The 21119-nt window shown below is 41.1% G+C and overlaps 1 protein-coding gene across 1 annotated transcript in view; it reads right to left on the bottom strand.

The window, feature by feature from the left end:
- Window positions 1–21119, bottom strand: part of ARHGAP5 (Rho GTPase activating protein 5) — a 165791-nt gene that overhangs the window by 40778 nt on the left and 103894 nt on the right. Inside the window, exons 4-5 of the mRNA XM_029598920.1 lie at window positions 13884–13961; window positions 7908–8039 (exon numbers count right to left, since the gene is read on the bottom strand). Coding sequence (XP_029454780.1) covers window positions 7908–8039; window positions 13884–13961 — 210 coding nt within the window. The remainder of the gene's footprint in view (window positions 1–7907; window positions 8040–13883; window positions 13962–21119) is intronic.

The raw sequence follows: 21119 nt of genomic DNA, 5'->3' as shown, positions 1-21119 counted from the left end.
TGAGAAGATGGACACTCTACCTGGGCAACAACAAGCTAGGTGGAGAGAATGTTGCCCTAATCTCTTCTTGGAGTGAGTTTCCTCACTCCGACGGCCAGCAAATCTTCACTAGAGACCACTGTTCTTTCCGTACGTCTCATGTTGAATGTGAAAGTGGCCCTCAACCCCCTACGCTCATACCTAATCCCCACCTCGAGTTACTAGGTGGGCCTCCCATAGGGATACAAATACCTGTCTAGGGCATAGTCACTATAGCAAGGCTTTCTCTCTCTCTCTCTCTCTTTCATATAACATGTTGCTTGCAGCACCTAGGAGTGGAAATAGGCTGTTTGGACACTTTCGTGTACTGCGAAGATTCATTGGTTGTTTTATCGCGGTGCACGAAGTTTTCGCGATTTGCGACTCCATTTCCGCAAATGGCGAAAACATCGCTTCATGCGATGTTTCCCTGCTGCACGAAAAATGCCTTATTTGCATGGGACACGCCCCCTCATGCGTTATCATGCGTTACCACTGCGATATTGGAAAATGAGGCCCATAGTTCTTCTGAAATCTTGCTCAACAAAGGAGACTAACAATGTACTCCATTCTATCACTTCTAGTCCAGACTGTTCCGGAAAATTAATAAGACTAAGCAAGTCAGAGACCCCAGATTGAACTAGTGATCAACACTCATCACAAGCCAAAGTTGGAAGGAAAAAGACTATTAGTTAAAAGGGTCTGGTCCTCAGGAATAAAGAAAACCTCCCTCATTATTTCAAGGAAATTAACCAGCCTGATTCCATCTTCAAAATAGAGGACTGTTCATCCTGTATAGGTCAATCTTTGTATGCAGGTCTTGTGTAAACTATGTTTATTGAATTTCTGGAAGAGATGGGTGGGTCAGGTATATGCCGCACATGGGTCTTCTAACAATAGGGGTGTTGCGATTCTCATACACCACAATGTTACCTTTATTGAGGAACTCACTTATGCTGATCCAGAACTGCAGGTCTTGATGGCTTCCCACAGCAAGTCTAGAGTCACTACCGGTTTAATCAAAGAGAGATAAGACTCACCAAAAGATGCATGCTATTCCAAAGAAGGGGAAGACACAGGGACAACTCCTTATGAGCCTGAATCATCAGTCCCCGAAATCTCCACAGATGACGGTTTAGCATTCTCCATCCCTTCCCATTTCTCTCCGACATGGATGGCACAAGCACAGCTTCCTCCCTCACAATTCTACAGGCTCCCTCCACTGGCATTGTGCCCATGACCTCATGAGCATGCGACGCCCATACCAAGAACCATCTCAGAGCCAGCAGCAGTTGAAAATCAAGGGGGCTGAGGGAAAGCTCATTCCCTGATGAGAGCTAACACTCCTCATTTGGAACCCATGACAGGGGATCAACCCTTCTGAAGCAACAGTTACAGAAGACATGAAGGTGGTAATCAGTGGCTGCACTACAGGGTGAGTGGAAATAAAGGGAAAAACCCTCAACTTGCCTCTTCTTTTAGGAGGCATAATGAATAAATAAATCAAGGTAAACCAGGTGAGAGCAGCAGGCTTCCGTGGCTCCTCTCAGGATGCCATCTTACCCTTCTCCCCCCCCCCCCCCCCCAATTCAGAAATCTCCTCAATCTATTGCACTTATTTTATTTATTTAAAAATAATTACCGACCCTTCCTACGTTCAGAGTGGGTACAGTATGAACAAATTCAGACAACAGAGAGGGAGGAAAGGCAATGCAAAATCTTATGGGGGGGGGGGGGGGGGAACGACACTGCAAGTAGTCCATTGTCATCTTGGTTCGGGAATGCTCTCTTAAAGAGGAAAGATTTTAGGGCTTTTTTTGAAGAGTTCTCTCTCAGACATCTAATTGTCTTTGGAAGGTTGTTCCATAGGAGTGGTCCAGCAGAGAAGAGAGCGCGTTCTCTGGTTTCCACGAGTTGTGTGAGTTTTGCAGGTGGAGCCTCTAGTTGCATCTGGTCAGATGATCTGAGCTTTTGGGTGGGGGCATATATATTTTTTTTTTCTTGTGGAGGAGATCCATAGGGTGTTTAAGTTGTGGATTGAGGAAAGGACAATCATAGACAGCTTATATTGTATTCAGGAGAGAGGGAGCCAGTGGAGAGATTTTAGAATGGGAGAGATGAGGTCTCACATGTGAGTGTGCCAGTAAGGAATCTTGCTGCTGAGTTTTGTATGATCTGTAGTTGCTGGGTGGGTTTAGAGGCAAGCCAGTCAGGAGAGGGTTGCAGTAATCTATCCCTGAGAATAATAGGGTTTGCAGGACAGACATGAAATCCAAAAAGTCAAGGGAAGGTTTAAGATGGCATAGCAAGCGCAGTTTGTAGGAGGAGGAGTTGGTGATATTTCTTATATGGTTACGCATGGAGAGAGAGGGGTCAATAGCGACTCAAGTTTTGTTCACTTTGGGCAATTGGGATGGGAAATGAAAGTGATATGGTTGGGAGTACTGACAACTAGGTGGCGTGATAACACAATGATTTCTGTTTTAGATGTGTTGAGTGCTAATTTATTATTGTGTAGCCATTTTTGGATCGTTATAAGGCAGTTATTGAGGAAAGATTCAGTCAGGGCCCATGTTTCCAAAACATTCTCTAATTTTGTTTTCAAACAAAGGAACACTCGTCCTATTTTTAATGCATATAATTTTGAGTTTCTTTGGTTCTTAAATTTCAAAGCCTTTTGTTATCTTACTCAAAATGAGAATCTACATTTTGTTAATATTAAAATATTTCAGAAACAGCTTAAAGCCCATTTGTTCCAGTGTGCCCATTTTAAATTGTTCACGCCTAACAGAATGAATTACTGATTGTTTTATGTTTTATAGTTTGTAAAAAAATGTTTGTTTTAAATTTCTATTTCGTAATCCACTTAGAACAACTTATTTTGTATTTGCAGAATATAAAGGTTAATAAATAAAATAAGATTGTCTAATTAGATTAAGTTTAAAAGTAATATCACATGAGTACAATATGCAAAGCTTACTTCTGTCAGCCTCCAGTTTTTCAGAATAGAAACATTTGCTTTTTATGTAGCTCTTCTAATAAGTGGACAGATTTTCTATAAACAAGATGTTTTTTGTTTTGTTTTTTTAAACAGACCACAATATCAATTTATCCTGCAGAACTACTCTGAAACCATGCCATAACCTCTGAGGACTTGTATCAGTGTTAGTACACTGGAAATAATCCTATGTCATTCTCTAAGCTCTAACAAATCTCATTCAATAAAATCATTCAACCTTCATAATAATCTCCCCTCTTATTTTTATTTATTTTTTTTTAAGAACAATCAATCCAAATGGGAGCATGATCTGTTCAAGAATTATTTCCAATGTCAAAAAAACAATCCCTGAGACAAAATTTTATCAATTAGAAAAAGTAAATTCTTGAATATGAATTGTGGGCTTGGAAAAAATTAGAAACAGACAACAGCAGTAAAGGACAGATGGTCCATCCAGTCTGCCCAGCAAGCTTCCCATGGTATCTGCTGCGCCGTGCAGGTTACCCACATATATCAGTCAGTTTTGCTTGATGTGCTTTGCTTATAGACTTGGCCATAGAAGCAATCCTGTGTTTTTTCCTTAAATGTCTGCACATCAGTACCCCAGACTTTTAAAAAAGTCCTGGCTCGTGTTGGTGGTCCCTGAATCCAAATTTCTCTTTCCCCTAGGCCCCCCACCCCCTTCCTTCGGAGCAGAGAGCAATGTTGCAGTTGCATCGAAAATAGGAGATTTAGTCACGAGAGCAAATGAAGCACCCTCCTGTAAATTATTATTAAGTTATTTATCTTAACCCCTTACAGTTCTTTCTTACCCCCCTCTGTTCTACTTTCTCTTTCTCCCAGTTATGCTACCCCAGTTTTTTGTAACTGCTCCCCTTGCACTAGTTATAGTTCTACTATTCGATGCACCCCTTGTTTCTATGTAAACCGGCATGATGTGACCTGTTCATGAATGCCGGTATATAAAAAAAATCTAAATAAATAAATAAATGTCAATCAAACCTAAAGTAGAGATTAAATATTTAAGCTTCCCTCTATCAATCCATGAAGTCAAGCTTAGACCTGAAGAATCATCAAGAGGCGGCAAGGTAGTCATGTTAAGTCACTTCCCATGATGACATATCTCCAGCCATCTACCCAATACATTTAACAATAAACCAAAAACTGTCCCTTAATTATTTGGGGTATATTACAGTTGTGAAAATGTTTGTATTAAGTCATTTTAATCAAAATATATTCCCCCCACATCTTTCCTTACTTCAAAGACATCCACAATTAGAGCCTTCCAGATTAGGATAGCCACACCCCATGCTTATTCTTTTGTGTATTGGAAGCAAAAAACAAAGAAAAACCTTTATTCTTCACTAATTTTTCATCTTTCTTTAAATGAGTTTTCTAAAAGTCCCTAGCATTCTATTTGCTTTCTTGGCTGCTGCACACTGAGCATATTTCAATGTATTTTCAATAATGGCATCTAGATTCTTTTCCTGAGTGGTGACTCCTAATGTGGAACTTTGCACTGTGTAGCCATAATTTGGGTTACTCTTCCCTAACTGCATCACTTCGCACTTGTCCATATTAAATTTAATTTGCCATTTGCATGCCCAGGCTCCTAGTTTTGCAAGGTTCTCTTGCAATTTATCACAATCCTTGTGAATAATTTTGTGACATCAGCAAATTTGATCACCACTCTTGTTGCTCCCATTTCCTATTAGTTTATAAATATATTAAAAAGAAGTGGTCCCAGAAAAGGTCCTTGGAGCACTCCATTCTTCACCTTTCTCCATTGGCAAAATTTACCATTTAGTCTTACTCTGTTTTCTATCTTTTAGCCAGTTGGCAATCCACAATAGGACACTGCCCCCTATCCCATGACTTTTTAAATTCCCTAAGTCGTCTCTGAAGGATTTTGTCAAATGCTTTCTGGAAATCCAGATACACCGTTTCAAATGACTCACCTTTATCCACGTTTATTTATGCCCTCAAAAAAAAAGTGTAGCAAACTGGTGAGGCAAGACTTCCCTTGGCTAGATCCATGTTTGCTTTAACCCATTAAATTATGCTTACCTATATGTTCAACAATTTTGAACTTTATGATAGTTTCTACCATTTTGCCTGACACAGACTCACTGGTTAGTTTCCTGGATCACCTCTTGACCCCTCTTTAAAAATTGGCATTAACATTGGCAATACTCCAGCCATCAGGAACCCACACCAGAAACATTTTTTGATGGTGATAACTCAAAAGGGACTAGGTAATAACTTAGATTGACAGACTAAAGAATAACAAATCACCAGGATCAGATGGTATTCACCCCAGAGTTCTGAAGGAACTAAAAAAATGAAATTGCAGACTTGTTTCTGTTGATTTGCAACCTATCATTTAAAACAGCTACGGCACCAGAAAACTGGTGAATGGCCAATAGGACACCAATTTTATAAAGGGTTCCAGGGGTGATCCGGGAAACTATAGACTAGACAGCCTGACATCTGTGTCTCGTAAAATGGTCAAAGTTATTCTTAAAAACAAAATTACTGACCATATAGTCAGACATTGTTTAATGGGGCAAAAATAACAAAAGGCAAATGACATCTTATAGACTAACCAATCTGAGGCATGACCATGAGGACTGTCCACTTTGTCAAATACAATTTTATTTTATTTTTTAAAGGTGCACGTTTAATGGGGAGAGTCAACATGGGTTTTTCAAAAGGAAGTCTTGTCTTACCAATTTATTAGATTTCTTTTGTATGTGTAAATAAGCATTGAAAACTGAACCAGTTGAAAAGGTGCATATGGATTTTCAGAAGGCATTTGACAAAGTCCCTCATGAGAGACTCCTGAGGAAGTGGGGAAATAATGGGACTAGAGACAGTGCCATAACTGGATTAAAGACAGGAAACAGAGGGTAGGTCTAAATGATCAGTTTTATGAATGGAGAAAGGTCATTAGTGGAATACCCCAGGGGTCTGTATTGGGACCTGTGCTATTTAGCATATTCATAAAAGATTTGGAGAAAGGAGCGACAAGAGATAATTTTTTCATTTGCAAATTTGAGTCATTAAAATGGCAGTGGATTGTGAAGAACTGTACAAGGACCTTGTGAGTCAGCTTTCTAAATACATAGTAATGCACGCTGGGAAAATAATCCCAACTACAAGCACATAATGCTGGTTCCAGACAAGGAGTCACCACCAAGGAAAATGAACTAGGTTTTTGTGGACAATACCTTGAAATCTTTGGCTCAGTGTATAGTAGCAGTCAAAAAGGCAAATAGAACATTAGGAATTATTTGGAAAGGAATAAAGAATGAAACTGAGAGTATCATAATGCCTTTGGATAGATCCATGGTGCAACCGTACCTTAAGTATTGTGTGAAGTTCTGGTCACCACATCTCAAAAGAGAGACACAGAAAAGGTACAGAGAAGGGCAACAAAAGTGTTAAAGGGGATAGAAAAGTTCCCTTATGGAGAAAGGCTAAACAGATTAGGGCTCTTTAGCTTGGAGAAAAAAAAACTGAGATGGGATATGATTTAAGATTTTTCAAATCATGAGTTGGTGACATGGGAAAATAAGGAATGGTTACATACCCTTTCAAACAGCAGGACTAGGGAACACTCCATGAAACTAGTAACTGGCAGATTTAAAACAAATCTTAGGAAGTATTTTTTCACTTAGCACATAATTAAGCTTTGGAATTTGCTAAGAGAAGACATGATCAAGCCAATTAAGAGTGGGCTTCAAAAGAGGATTGGACACATTACAGAAAGAAAAGTCCACAAACAGTTATTAGCCAGGTAGACTTGGGAAGCCATCGCTTATCCAATGGGAGAGAGATACAGGAAACAGATCAACTACTGGGGATCTGCCAGGACCCAGACTGGCCAAAGTCTGAGACAGCATGATGGGCTTGATGGACCTTGGACTGACCCAGCATGGCATTTTTTATGTTTTTAAGAAACTATTGTGAATCCAACTAGAAGAGGTTTATTAATTCACTCAGGAATTACCAGGGGAAAAAAATGGTACTTGCTATGTGCTTTAGCCCACTCACTTCTTACCCACCCTGAGCAGCCCTCTCACTCTTCTCGCTCTCATTAACTCCATGCAGACTTCTCACTCCACTCCTCTCCACCACCTCTTCCTCATGCAGCCTTTTCATGCTCCTTGCCTAAGTGCAGATCTGTTACCACCTCACAGGTCCTAATAAGTCCAAAAATATTGCTTTCAGACCCCAACTGGGCCAAAGATTGTGATGCAACCACCCAGGTCATGTCCAACTTTAGTTACCAGCCATGAAAATCCACTCGCTTTCGAAACACTGCTCATTAAGGAAGCTAACAGGCAAACTTTTAATGAAAAAGTCCAGCCTTTAAGAGAAGTCCTTTAGAAAAACTGTTGTGGAGCTACAGAACAAACATTTAGGATCTGTGATGGATGAAAAGAAGCTAAGGGGACGCATAGGACTACTAAAGTGCTTGAGTAAAGAAAGGCTTTTGCCTTCTCAGAAATGTCCAAGTCTCTTCTGTTTGACATGGATGCACGGTCACATGACCCACTTATGTGGGTATGAATCTACTTGTCTTTACAGAAAGAATGACATGGAATGTAGGGGAGAAAAAAGCAACAGGCCAAATGGACAAAGGGCTGTCTCAAACTTGAGGCGGCTGTGACAGTAGGGGTTGAATGAAGACTTTCACATCAGCACAGAGAATGTACATGTTAAAAAAAAAAAATAAGACAGCTAAAAGCTGCAGCTTTCCACAACAAGCGTGAACAAAAAAAATGAAACCCATTCTCACCAATATTTATGCATTACAATTTGACAAGGCCAACATATCTGTCAGTCCATTCAGGTAACTAACAAACAAAATTGTATATTTACTTACTTGCTGCTTCTAGTAACAATGGGTGCAAAGGGTAAGGAATTAAAGGATCAGGAAGTTCTGCAAAGAAAGCTTTAAGCGCCCCTGCCACAGCATTTACTGTTACTTCCATAGATGCTAGATTGAGATGGTTGTCTGTAAGAAAACAAACAGCAGTTTATCAGATGCTTAAGTAACACACTAAGGACCTCATTTACTAAGCATTTTTACCTTAGGCACAGAAATGGGAGAAAAGCCTCATCACACACTAACTTATAAAACACAGATTTTACAATGAGGTTGCATATGATGACCCAAGATAGTTCGAGGGTTAGATTAACTAGTTTTGCACATCACCCAAAAAAAAAAGGTAGAAAATAATCTACCTGTATCTACCAGCCTATTATTTATGGAAGCCAAAACCATAAACGCTTTTTACTTCTCAGACTTTCATTCACATGCCAGTTATACGCATCCGGTGTAGCTACTATGCTGGTGCCACAAATATATAATCATTGGTCTCTATAAAGAAGTCAATTTTTTAAAACCACATTTCTAATTCAATTAAAACTCAAAACACTCAATTGTGAAATTTATCTTGCATATTAAATCCACCCTGCTTCAAAACAATTCTTCTGCCTCAAGGGTAGATCACAGATTCCTTCAAACTGATTCTGAAGGTAGCAAATAGCATTTGCACATCTCTATCACATTCAACAGAAGGCACCCATGGTCACTAAAGAAGGGATTACCAGCAAGTCAATTATTTCTTAAAAGACGGCTGTGTTCAGATTTTCAGGATTTCAAAGTGCAAGCATGCTAATCAGCTGAACATTTTTATGCTTGGGAGTATCCCTGGCTTGTTGTAAGAGTAGCTTTATCATTTATTTGATTTATTTTGAAAAGCATTTTTTCTACTGATCTGAAAATCTTGTTCTCAGCAGGGTACAGCATAAATGTAATTCAATAATAAAAACTAAATTATGATCAAAAGAAAAAAATTTGGCAATATGATGAAAAGGCTTGAGAGAGCAATATATTCTTCTGACTAGGATAGTTTATTACAATATCATACACCAGGCAAGGGATATCTGTCCATCACACAAATATGAACTGTCTGCATCAGATATACAGAAGCATTGGCAAATTCTGGCGATGTATGAGGTATTTTTGGAAGCTCAAGATAGCATATGCGTGTGGACAACAGACATTTTGGTTAAACTAGCCTTACCTAATAGACAAGAGGAAGTATATTAGATTGGTTGCTATGTATGTGGGACATGTGATTTGTTTCAGCAAACAGAGAAGAGTTTTGAATGCATACCATTATCACGCAAGTCAGAAAAGAAGTATGGACTTTATGTCTACATATGTTTATAGGCTGCAGTGCCCCTCTCCATTCATTTATGTGGGACACACTAAGGGGCGGATTTTAAGAGCCCTGCTCGCGTAAATCCGCCCTGATTTACGCGAGCAGGGCCCTGCGCGCCGGTGCGCCTATGTTCAATAGGCCTACCGGCGCGCGCAGAGCCCCGGGACTCGCGTAAGTCCCGGGGTTTTTCGAGGGGGCGTGTCGGGGCGGGGCCGAGCGGTGCGCCGTTTTCGGGGCGGGACGCGGCTAGGCGCGCCAGCGGCCTGCTGGCGCGCGGGGATTTACTTCTCCCTCTGGGAGGCGTAAATCCCCCAACAAAGGTAGGGGGGGTGGGTTAGGTAGAGGAAGGGAGGGGAAGGTGAGGGGAGGGCGTTAGCAAATTTCCTCCGAGGCCGCGCGGCTCGGCACGCGCCGGCTACACGAAATCGGTAGCCTTGCGTGCGCCGATCCAGGATTTTAGCGGCTACGCGCGTATCTACTAAAATCCAGCGTACTTTTGTTTGCGCCTGATGCGCCTACAAAAGTACGCGAGGGCGCCCTTTTTGAAAATCTACCCCCAAATGTTGTTTAAATACTAAAACAAATAAAACCCCAATTCACATATATTCTTGAATTTCAAGATATGAGGTGGACAATTACTGAACAAGAGAAGGGACAGACAGGCAGCTTTGAACTGATATGAGGAATACTGGATTTTTTATCCTGAACACAGTACTACGGTCTCAGGAGAGAGTTGCAGTAGTCCAGACTGGAAAAGATGAGGGCTTGTAAGACTGTTCTGAAATCGTGGAGGTGAAGCATCGGTTTTAGGTGTTTGAGTATTTGAAGTTTATGGAAGCCTTCTTTTGTTCTTGTTGTAATGTGTTTTTTGTAGTTTAGTTCATTGTCTAACCATATGCCAAGGTCTTTTACGTTGTCTTTAAGTTGAATGTGAATGTTGTCAATTTGGAAGGGTGGTGTGGTTATTGATCCTGAGTTTTTTCTTACAATTAGAATACATTCAGTTTTGTTCATGTTTAAACATAATTTTAGGTTGTTTAGCATATTACGAATTGCATCAAGGTGTGAGGCTGCTCTTGACATTGATTCTTCTATGGTGGAAGAGATTGGAATGAGAAGTTGTATGTCATCCGCGTACATGTAGTACGTGATGCCTAGACTTGATAGGAGTTAGCATAAAGGTAGAAGGTAGATATTGAAGAGTATGGGAGATAGTGCAGACCCTTGTGGAACTCCTGTTTCAAGGGGGATGGCATCAGATGAATTGTTGTTGTAGGAGACTTTGAAAAACCTGTTTTTAAGGAAAGAGGTGAACCAGCTTAGGGTTTTGCCAGCAAGCCCAATGGTTTCTAGGCTAGAAATAAGCCTTTTGTGGTCAACTGTGTCAAAGGCTGCTGAAAGGTCGAGGAGGATCAGTAGGTGACCTAGTTTGTTATCTAAGCCTCTTAGAATGGTATCAGAAAGGTTGAGTAGGAGGGTTTCTGTGCTGACGTTTTTCCTAAAACCGTGTTGGGTGGGATATAGAATTTTGTGGTCGTCAAGATGTTCATTGAGTTGTTTCAGGACTGCCTTCTCCGTCAATTTAGCAAAAAGGGGTAGGTTTGAAATTGGGGCGGTAATTGTTTAAGTAATTGTTTAAGTAATTGTTTAAGTCTTCTGGGCTAAGGTTTTTCTTCTTTAGTAAGTAATTGTGGCAATGTTTAGCTTGGTAGGAAGCTCGCCTTCCAAGTGATTTGTTGATGATTGCTGCGACTGTCGGGGCTATGGGATGAGCGATTTCCTTTAACACTCGGGTGGGGATGGTATCCATGTCATGACGCGCAGGGTTTATTTTTCTCAGCATTTTTTCTGTTTCCATGTTGGAGATAGGTTCGAAATCAAACCATGGAGTTATGTTGTTTGTTGATATTTGATTTTCTATGATTGATGGGGTGTTGAAGGCATCAGTTATTTTGGAAATTTTGTTCTTAAAGAAGATGGCTAAATCTTGGCTTAGGTTTTTGGTTACGGTTGAGTTGGGGGGTTGATGTTTTCGGCGATGAGGTTGTTTACTATGTTGAACAGAGATTTGGATTTGTTGGTGGAGTTTTTTTTATTTTTTTACCCTAGTAGTCACGTTTTGTATTCTGGATTGTTTTTTTGTAGGTGGCTAGTTGTGTGCGGTATCTCTGCAGTGATCCGGGCTGTTTGTTTTTTAGCCACTTTTTCGATTTTCCTGAGGGCCGTTTTCATGTTTTTTAGTGTGGTATTGAACCAAGGGTTTTGTTCTCTTTTGTTCTTTAGTCGTTTGACTTTCTCTGGGTTAATGTTGTTTGCGGTTTCTTCAGTGATTTGAAACCAGGATTGGATAGCGTTATTTATATTTGAGAGGTCAAGATTTGCTAGTTGATATCCCAGCTCTTGTTGGAGAAGATCAGTTTGAAATGGTGGTCGGTATTTGAAGAGTTTTTGTGTTTCATTGGTTTTAGTTGAGTTGCTGTAATTCATTTGAGTCTTGCATAGTAAGAGATGGTGATCAGACCAGGGGACTGGACTGTAAGAAATGGATGTATCTGAGAAATAGCTATTAGTGAAAATCAGGTCCAGTGTGTGTCCTGCTTTATGTGTGGGGTTGTTCACTTGTAGGACGCAATTTAAGCTTGATAGCATGTCTAGAAGGATTTGGCAGTTTAGTGATCTGGGGTTGGCATCTGTATGGAGGTTGAAGTCGCCAAGAATGATTGTTGGTTTTTTCATGTTGATGTTTGCAATAAGGAATTCAAGGAGCGGGGAGATGTTACTATCTAGAAGTTTGGGTGGGCAATAGACTAGGCATATTTGCAGGTTTTCAGAGTCAAAGAGAGCTATTTCATATTGTTTTGGGAGGTTGTGTGGGATCATTTTCATTGAAAGATTTTTTTTTATAAGAAGGAGTAGACCACCTCCTCTTCGGGATTTGCAAGGGATTGAAAAAGTATCATAGGCACTGTTATCAAGTTGGTTCAGTAGGACTTGATCGGTATTTTTGAGCCAGGTTTCTGTTATGGCAATGAATTCAGGGTTTTTTTCTTGTAATATGTCAGATATTAACATGTATTTTTTGGTTAAGGATTGAGCATTGATGAGGAGGAAGGTGAGACAGAGTATGTTTTTGTTATTTTTCATTAGTGGGATGTTTATTAGGTGTCTGTTTTGAAGATAAGAGTTAGTTGGTGTCGCCATCTTTGGATTGTCTGTGCTGGAGGTTGAATGAGGTCCGGGTGATGAGTGCTGGAGGCTGAGTGAGGTCCAGGTGATGGGAGCTGGAGGCTGAGTGAGGTCCGGGTGATGGGTGCTGGAGGCTGAATGAGACTGAATGAGGTGGGGGTGATGAGTGCTGGAAGCTGACTAAGCATCCAAAAACTGGATGCACAACTTGGACACACAGCTAGACATACCAAACAGACAATCCTGAAGAGGGCAGACTAAGAAAGTGAGCGAAATGCCATTGCAGCCTACCATGTGGCGTGCAGCGAAAAAACCTCAGAACGAGGCCTAGCTACAGAGGCTGCTCAATCTGCCAGGCTGCCCACGTCCCTCGACCTCTCATGGAGCGGGTTGAATGTCAGAACAGTGCACTAAGCATGTAAACCAGGGAAAGGGGGGGGGGGGAGGGGGGATGTTCTATGCTACAAAAGCCTCCTTTTACATCTCTGTAAAGAAAGATTTTTTTTTTAATTTACCTGAGCTTGGCCTTATCTGGCTGAGTACAGAGAGACGGTCTCTGGCTGCGGGGGGAGAGGGCATATGTAGTCACCACCATGCTCGGCTTCCTGCACCTACTGCCTTTCAGCTGCTTAAGCAGCTAAGTCCACGCTGGCTGAAAACCAGCTACTGGATCAAGGCACTCATCTGAGGGACCACGGAAATCACCTCAGGAATTTTCAACTGGGGGAGGGACCTTGTGGTATCACTGCAGGAGAGCGGGTTGAATGTAATATCCTTAATACTTCCCCCCCCCCCAAATGAAGCAATCCCCAAGTAGGGAGATGCACATCCACCATCTGCTGGAGATGAAGAATACTGGCAGGGAAATGTCACTGCAGGGGTATAATGTACTGTGACAACAGTTTGCTCTGTCTCCATCTGTTGGTAGAGGTGCATAACCCACTTGTTCTGGATTCATTTGACTGGATGCTAACAAACACAGTTTATAATACTGTAAACATAAAAATGTAATTTAAAAAGGTAGCCCCTACAAAAGATTGCTACTAGTTCAACTTTTAGGGACACTAAAACATTTTCACCACAATAGTAGTAAAAAGCATAAAATCACTTAAGGTATTAAGAATGACTGACACACACAAACCAGCAATCCCGCTGTCTATTTTAGAAAATGCATATGGCTTTCAACTACTAAAGATGTATGCTATACTTGCATGGGAGCAGAATACTATTTCTACATTTTAATTTTGGATCCCTAGTGAAACATTTCAGGATTTCCATGATAAATTAGTATCTACAAAAGAAACAAAGGACATCTAATATGGTGAAAGTGTTTCTTTATAATCTACATTTGGACTAAGTGATAAGCTGGACCTTTTCATAACAGTTCTAGTGTTACCCATTTTTACTGCATATCGCAATATTGTTAGAAAGTCAAATACTACCTTGATCAAACTGCTTTTGAATGTTGTCTTGATCCGTTTTATTCCCACTAACACGGTAAAGTCCTTCTGTACATAAGCCTTGAAAAACAAAAATAGGATACATCCTTTAATATCAGTATATCACTGCCCTCTGCAAGCAATTTACTTGGTATAAGTTATGACTTTTTAATAAGTAAAACAGTAGTAAAACATCACATTTTTACATAGAAATAAAGATTACCTTAGAAGAAAATAGTAAAGAACAGTAACTACTTAAGTTCCCATGATGGCTATTTAGTGAGTATTTTGGGAATTCAGAATTGAATGGAGAAGAAAAGGAACATATGGATCTGCAAACATACATGTGCACTGACCTGACCGAGTACTACTCTTGAAAACTAGTTACAAATATATTTAGTCCAATAAAAATATCACAGGAAGGAAATGTTTTACCACAAAACTGGTGTATCACTGTCCCTAGTGCACCAGCAGAATTTTATGTAGCAGATTTACAAAGATAGAGAATGGTTAAAGTTTCTAATGTCTGTTTCTTCTCAATATTTTTTTCCGTTCATCTGATTTGTCTGTCTATTTTTTCTGTTTTGAATGGTATTTTATCCTGGTTTTACTACCATCCTCTCCCCCTATCCATCTTCTCCCTTACCTCTAATTTCCTAACAAACTCTCCTCTGTCTTCCATTCACTGTCCCTCTGTAGGTTTCCTTTATGTCCTCCCTCCTTTATCTCTCCTCTATCTTCCATTCACTGTCCCTCTGTAGGTTTCCTTTATGTCCTCCCTCCTTTATCTCTCCTCTGTCTTCCATTCACTGTCCCTCTGTACGTTTCCTTTATGTCCTCCCTCCTTTATCTTCTTTCCTTTCATCACATTTCATTCTTGGATCATTTTTCCTTATGCCCACTCCTCCCTCTCTCCAAATACTTTGCTCCCTCTGCAACACCTTTCCCTCCATCCAGATTCTCTTTATTCCTCTCCTCTGTTTTCCACCATCCCAAGCCTGCGTTACCCTTCTTTTCCAGGTCCAATGCTCCCCTTTCCCCTACAGAGCCTCAGCATAGGACTCCCCCACAGTACACACTGCTTTTTTATTTTCTGCAAGGGCAAGCTTCCGGGCCCCTATTGCAGCTTCTGTTTTCCTGCAGCATCATGTTCTGGCAGGACCCCACTACCTTGAAATATGCTGATTTTGAGGAAGTACTCTCCCTTATATGAAAGATACAGAAAAGCAAGTTTACTCTGCAATGGTGGCAAAGCAGACCAGATATTGTATCATATTGCCTCGTTATTTGCAATATGATACCGGGAAATTTATTATCTGATCACCTGAACATGTTTGCCAAATTATTTTTAAATACTTGACTAGACTAAGATGGAGCTAAATTAATTCAAAATAAAATATTAAATACACACCACGAATAGCAACACATTATAACTACATTTTTATATAGGGTATAAAAATATCTGATAAAGCTAAATAGTTTACATATAATAGTGCTCTGATGATAGAAGTGCACAAACCACATGCACTGAGTATGTGACTTTTTGACGGAGGACCCTTCCAAGCCTGAGAAGCTTTTGCTAGAAACTTTGGTTTCCCGTACAGTACTAGTTCCACAGCCACTCAGTTATCTGAAGGGCAGTAGACAAAAACATCCTCCAAAGGGAGTTAGATTAGATAACATGACATCACCAAATGGTGAACCGAAAATTATTTTTTATTTTTTATTTTTATTTTTTGAGTGAGTGGGTGCCATGACAGGTTCCTCCTGCTCTTCTGGATTTCCAGCTCTATTGAAACTGAGATCCAGCATTATGAACCTTCATTTACAACTATACAGGGATTTTCCCCCTATATCATATTCCTTCCCAACTCTACTAGTCTAGTCATTATGGAGACCATTCTCAATTGGAAGCCATGTACTGGGGATCAGTTAAAGATTCTGCAATCATGGACCAAAAATCTATTCACTAGGTGTCATTACTACAAGATGACTGGGACTTCCCCCAGCCAAAGTTAGGGAAAAAAGCTTAGAGCTTGTGTGTTTGTCTTTCCCTCCCCTCCCACCCCCCAGGTCATCCTTTACAAATGAAATGTCTCAGTCAAATACGTAACAGTGCAAAAGCCTGCCTGCAGGGTACAGAAAACTACAGCAATTAAACCATGGACCAATAAGATTACCCACAAAAAACTTACCCAAATCCCCCCTACCATTAACCATCGACCTAAAACCCAATTTAACCATAAACCCGACCATCCCACCCTCACCCTCATCCCAACCTTACTAACATAAACCCGCCCAGCCTGTGCTCACTCCAGTGAGATAACCATCCTGAGTCTGGCCATTAATCCAACCATTTTCCTCCCAAGAACAAAATCCTCTTTATCCCCTGCCAAACAGCAACTAAACCCCAGCAGAAGAGACCCCAAAATTAAGCCCTTATAGGAACCCAGAGAATACCCCTCAATCCCCCTTGTGCCTTTACTACATCCTCCCAACACATGAGTAAATGTATCATAAATGTACAAATCAACAGAGATTCATAGTGCACATTAATGTAATAGGAAAAACCATATATGCTGAGCCAACAAGAAAAAGTAGACTTATTAGCAGTAACTGCCCCCAGAATTGCAATACCAACAAAGTCTGATTTAACAAAGAAAGACTGTTTAAATAAATCATAATAGTCATGGTCAGAACGTGGTTCATCTTTGAATGAAAAACTTGTGCACATAGTCCGAAGAACCAAAAAGAACTTCAAAAGCAAACACAAAAATAAAAAGCTTAAATAATGCAAAAAAAAAAAAAAGTCTTCTGACATCCAAGATGTTCAGGCCCCAGATTACATCAATTATCTGCAAGTACTGAAGAAAGTGCCATCAGAAATCAACAGAAACGACAGGGCCTAATCGGGTCCAAACAAGAAAAAGTAGATCCAGGAAAAGAAAGGCACTGGGGGTGGTGTGGGGAAGGTAAAGCCAAGACTCTCGGTCAGGATCACAGGAAACTCCCGTTGACACTAACTCTCCCCACAGTGCATAAGAACATAAGAAATTGCCATGCTGGGTCAGACCAAGGGTCCATCAAGCCCAGCATCCTGTTTCCAACAGAGGCCAAACCAGTCCACAAGAACCTGACAATTACCCAACACTAAGAAGATCCCATGCTACTGATGCAAATTAATAGCAGTGGCTATTCCCTAAGTAAACTTGATTAATAACCGTTAATGGCCTTCTCTTCCAAGAACTTATCCAAACCTTTTTTTAACCCAGCTACACTAACTGCACTGACCACATGCTCTGGCAACAAATTCCAGAGCTTTATTGTACGTTGAGTGAAAAAGAATTTTCTCCGATTAGTCTTAAATGTACTATTTGCTAACTTCTTGGAATGCCCCCTAGTCCTTCTATTATTCGAAAGTGTAAATAACCGATTCACGTCTACTCGTTCAAGACCTCTCATGATCTTAAAGATCTCTATCATATCCCCCCTCAGCCGTCTCTTCTCCAAGCCTGTGAGGGAGTCAGTTGGACAGTTAGATGATCGAGGGGTTAAAGGGGCACTTAGAGAAGATAAGGCCATCGTGGAAAGATTAAATGATTTCTTTGCTTCGGTGTTTACTGAAGAGGATGTTAGGGAGGTACCCGTAATGGAGAAGGTTTTCATGGGTAATGATTCAGATGGACTGAATCAAATCACGGTGAACCTAGAAGATGTGGTAGGCCTGATTGACAAACTGAAGAGTAGTAAATCACCTGGACCGGATGGTATACACCCCAGAGTTCTGAAGGAACTAAAAAATGAAATTTCAGACCTATTAGTAAAAATTTGTAACCTATCATTAAAATCATCCATTGTACCTGAAGACTGGAGGATAGCAAATGTAACCAATATTTAAAAAGGGCTCCAGGGGCGATCCGGGAAACTACAGACCAGTTAGCTTGACTTCAGTGCCAGGAAAAATGGAAAGTGTTCTAAACATCAAAATCACAGAACATATAGAAAGACATGGTTTAATGGAACAAAGTCAGCATGGCTTTACCCAGGGCAAGTCTTGCCTCACAAATCTGCTTCACTTTTTTGAAGAAATTAATAAAAACATGTGGATAAAGGAGAACCGGTAGAGATAGTATACTTGGATTTTCAGAAGGCGTTTGACAAAGTTCCTCATGAGAGGCTTCTAGGAAAAGTAAAAAGTCATGGGATAGGTGGCAATGTCCTTTCGTGGATTGCAAACTGACTAAAAGACAGGAAACAGAGAGTAGGATTAAATGGACATTTTTCTCAGTGGAAGGGAGTGGACAGTGGAGTACCTCAGGGATCTGTTTTGGGACCCTTACTTTTCAATATATTTATAAATGATCTGGAAAGAAATAAGACAAGTGAGGTAATCAAATTTACAGATGATACAAAATTGTTCAGAGTAGTTAAATCACAAGCAGATTGTGATAAATTGCAGGAAGACCTTGTGAGGCTGGAAAATTGGGCATCCAAATGGCAGATTAAATTTAATGTGGATACGTGCATGGTGATGCATATAGGGAAAAATAACCCATGTAGCAGTTGGGGGGAGTCATGGTCTGGGCCAAGGCAGCAATAAAAGACAGGGTATGTTTCCGTAATTATCCTTCAGCATTTATATAGATACAGGCCTTGAAGCTGCTGAGTGCTTGCTTCCTGGCCTGTGACTTCTCCATGCCCATCTTAAAATATATATATTTATATATATTTATATAAAGTTCTGTTTGAGGGGCTGCCCAAGGCAGTGGCAAAAAATATACGCAGCAAAGTAGCAGCAGTAAGGCACAACACAAGGCTAAAAGTTGAAGAATTGAAGAAAAACTGGGACACATCCATGCAGTAACTCAGGCTAAGGGGCTCACAGAGCAGTGTGCGCACATGGGAACTCCCATATATGCTCAGTCGTCTTTACTGAGCTCAGAGCTGGATCCATGTCAGTACCATCGAATGATACCCATGCGTAATGTCTAATTCATACTTGCGTGTAAGAGAATGGTGAGCAATTTTTTTTAACAAAAAGGGCAATAGAAAGCAATACATGTCATTTGTGCTGATAAGACGACAGTTCATTTAAGAAAGTATTTTACAAACTACCACAAAAGACTAAAAAGAGGCTCAACCAACAGGAAGAAAAAGATGTTCTAGATTACAAATAGTAAACTAGGAGTCATCTGACTTTCCATCCTGCTCCACCATATTTTAGAAGTAAGGAGTTACTTTATCTGGGACCTAGATGCTAAACAAAACCAGACATACATTAACATACATGTTAAATACAAAGCCTGAAAAAGTACAAATCAAAATAAAATGTTGAGATTACTTAACTGATAATCTCCTTTTCCTTAGTGTATGCAGATGGACTCAAAACAAGTGGGTATAGTGTGCTCGTGCTAGCAGTTGGAGACTGATCTGACGTCAGCAAGGGTACATATACCCCCACAGGAAGTGCAGCAATTCAGTAATCTTCCTTGCAAAGCTTTATGGATATATGTGTGACTGACCGATCGATTAAATGAACAGGTTTACCCTGACCAATTGATAGTAGCTGGAGACCGCCAGTGTTCTCAACCAGAAGGCGTCGACACCCGGTAGGGTGGAAGCCCTATATAAGAAAAACATGGCTTACCGTGAGTCGGCGAACCCCCATGTATACCGGCAGCCGGGCGGGATGCTGAGTCCATCTGCATACACTAAGGAAAAGGAGATTATCAGGTAAGTAATCTCTACATTTCCTAGCGTGTAGCAGATGGACTCAAAACAAGTGGGATGTACAAAAGCTACTCCCGGACTGGGCGGGAGGCTGCCCGAGGTCCGTTTAGGATTGCCCTCACAAATGCTGTGTCCTCTCTGGCCTGAACGTCCAGACGGTAGAATCTGGAGAAGGTATGGAGGGAGGACCACGTTGCCGTTTTACATATCTCTGCAGGCGACAGCATCCTAGTTTCTGCCCAAGAGGCTGCTTGCGCTCTGGTAGAATGAGCCTTGACCTGTAGAGGTGGTGGTTTTCCCGCCTCTACGTAGGTCGCCTTGATAACTTCTTTGATCCAGCAGGCGATGGTTGGCCATGAGGCCACTTCTCCTTGCTTCTTCCCACTGTGAAGGACGAACAGATGGTCCGTCTTTCGTACTGCTTCTGACATTTCCAAGTATCTGGCCAGTATTCTGCCAATGTCAAGATGACGCAGTATTCGACCTTCTTCTGACTTCGTCAAACCTTCCGTGGTTGGCAAGGATATGGTTTGGTTGAGGTGAAATTGTGAGACTACTTTGGGTAAGAAGGAAGGAACCGTGCGAAGATGGATAGCCTCTGGAGTGATTCTGAGGAACGGATCACGGCAGGACAGTGCTTGTAGCTCTGAGATGCGGCGTGCTGAACATACAGCCAGCAAGAACACCATCTTCAAGGTCAACAAACGGAGAGACAGGCCTCGAAGGGGTCTGAAGGCGGATCCCGCTAGAAATTCCAACACCAGGTTGAGGTTCCACAGGGGCACCGGCCACTTCAGTGGCGGGCGAATGTGTTTGACTCCTTTCAGGAAACGTGAAACGTCTGGGTGTGTGGCGATGCTGTTGCCATCACTCCGGGGACCGTAGCAGGATAGCGCTGCCACTTGAACTTTGATGGAACTGAGGGACAGACCCTTCTGAAGTCCATCTTGCAGGAAATCCAAAATGATAGCTCCGAACTGCTTTGGAGATGGAAATTACTGAATTGCTGCACTTCCTGTGGGGGTATATGTACCCCTGCTGACGTCAGATCAGTCTCCAACTGCTAGCACGAGCACACTATATCCACTTGTTTTGAGTCCATCTGCTACACGCTAGGAAAATATTAGTTTTACAATGAACCAGTAACAAGTTTCATGACTTAGTCTCTGAAACATTTCAAAGAATTTCATGACAATGGGATCTAAAAAATGATTGATATATACAACCTCACTTCCCCCTTCCCAAAAAAATTAAAAAAAAGAAGAAGATTCTGCCACCACCTGTTTCCAAGGCATAGACATCAAAACCCTATGATTAGGTTACAGCCTTGTGCCTACTTTTTCTCTGGCTCTGAGAGGGAATGGCCCAAAAGGGGTTCCTCATGTCGTTTAGATGCCCTTCATGGAAGTGGAGTAGCCGCTTATTGGTTAGAGCAGTGAGCCAGGAACCAGGGAAACCAGGGATCAAATCCCACTGCCTCTTCTTGTGAGACTTTAAACCTCCATTGCT

The sequence above is a fragment of the Rhinatrema bivittatum genome, chromosome 4 (genome assembly GCF_901001135.1).
Source record: "Rhinatrema bivittatum chromosome 4, aRhiBiv1.1, whole genome shotgun sequence".
NCBI classification, from domain to species: Eukaryota; Metazoa; Chordata; class Amphibia; order Gymnophiona; family Rhinatrematidae; genus Rhinatrema; species Rhinatrema bivittatum.
This window is presented reverse-complemented; position numbering and strand designations above follow the sequence as displayed.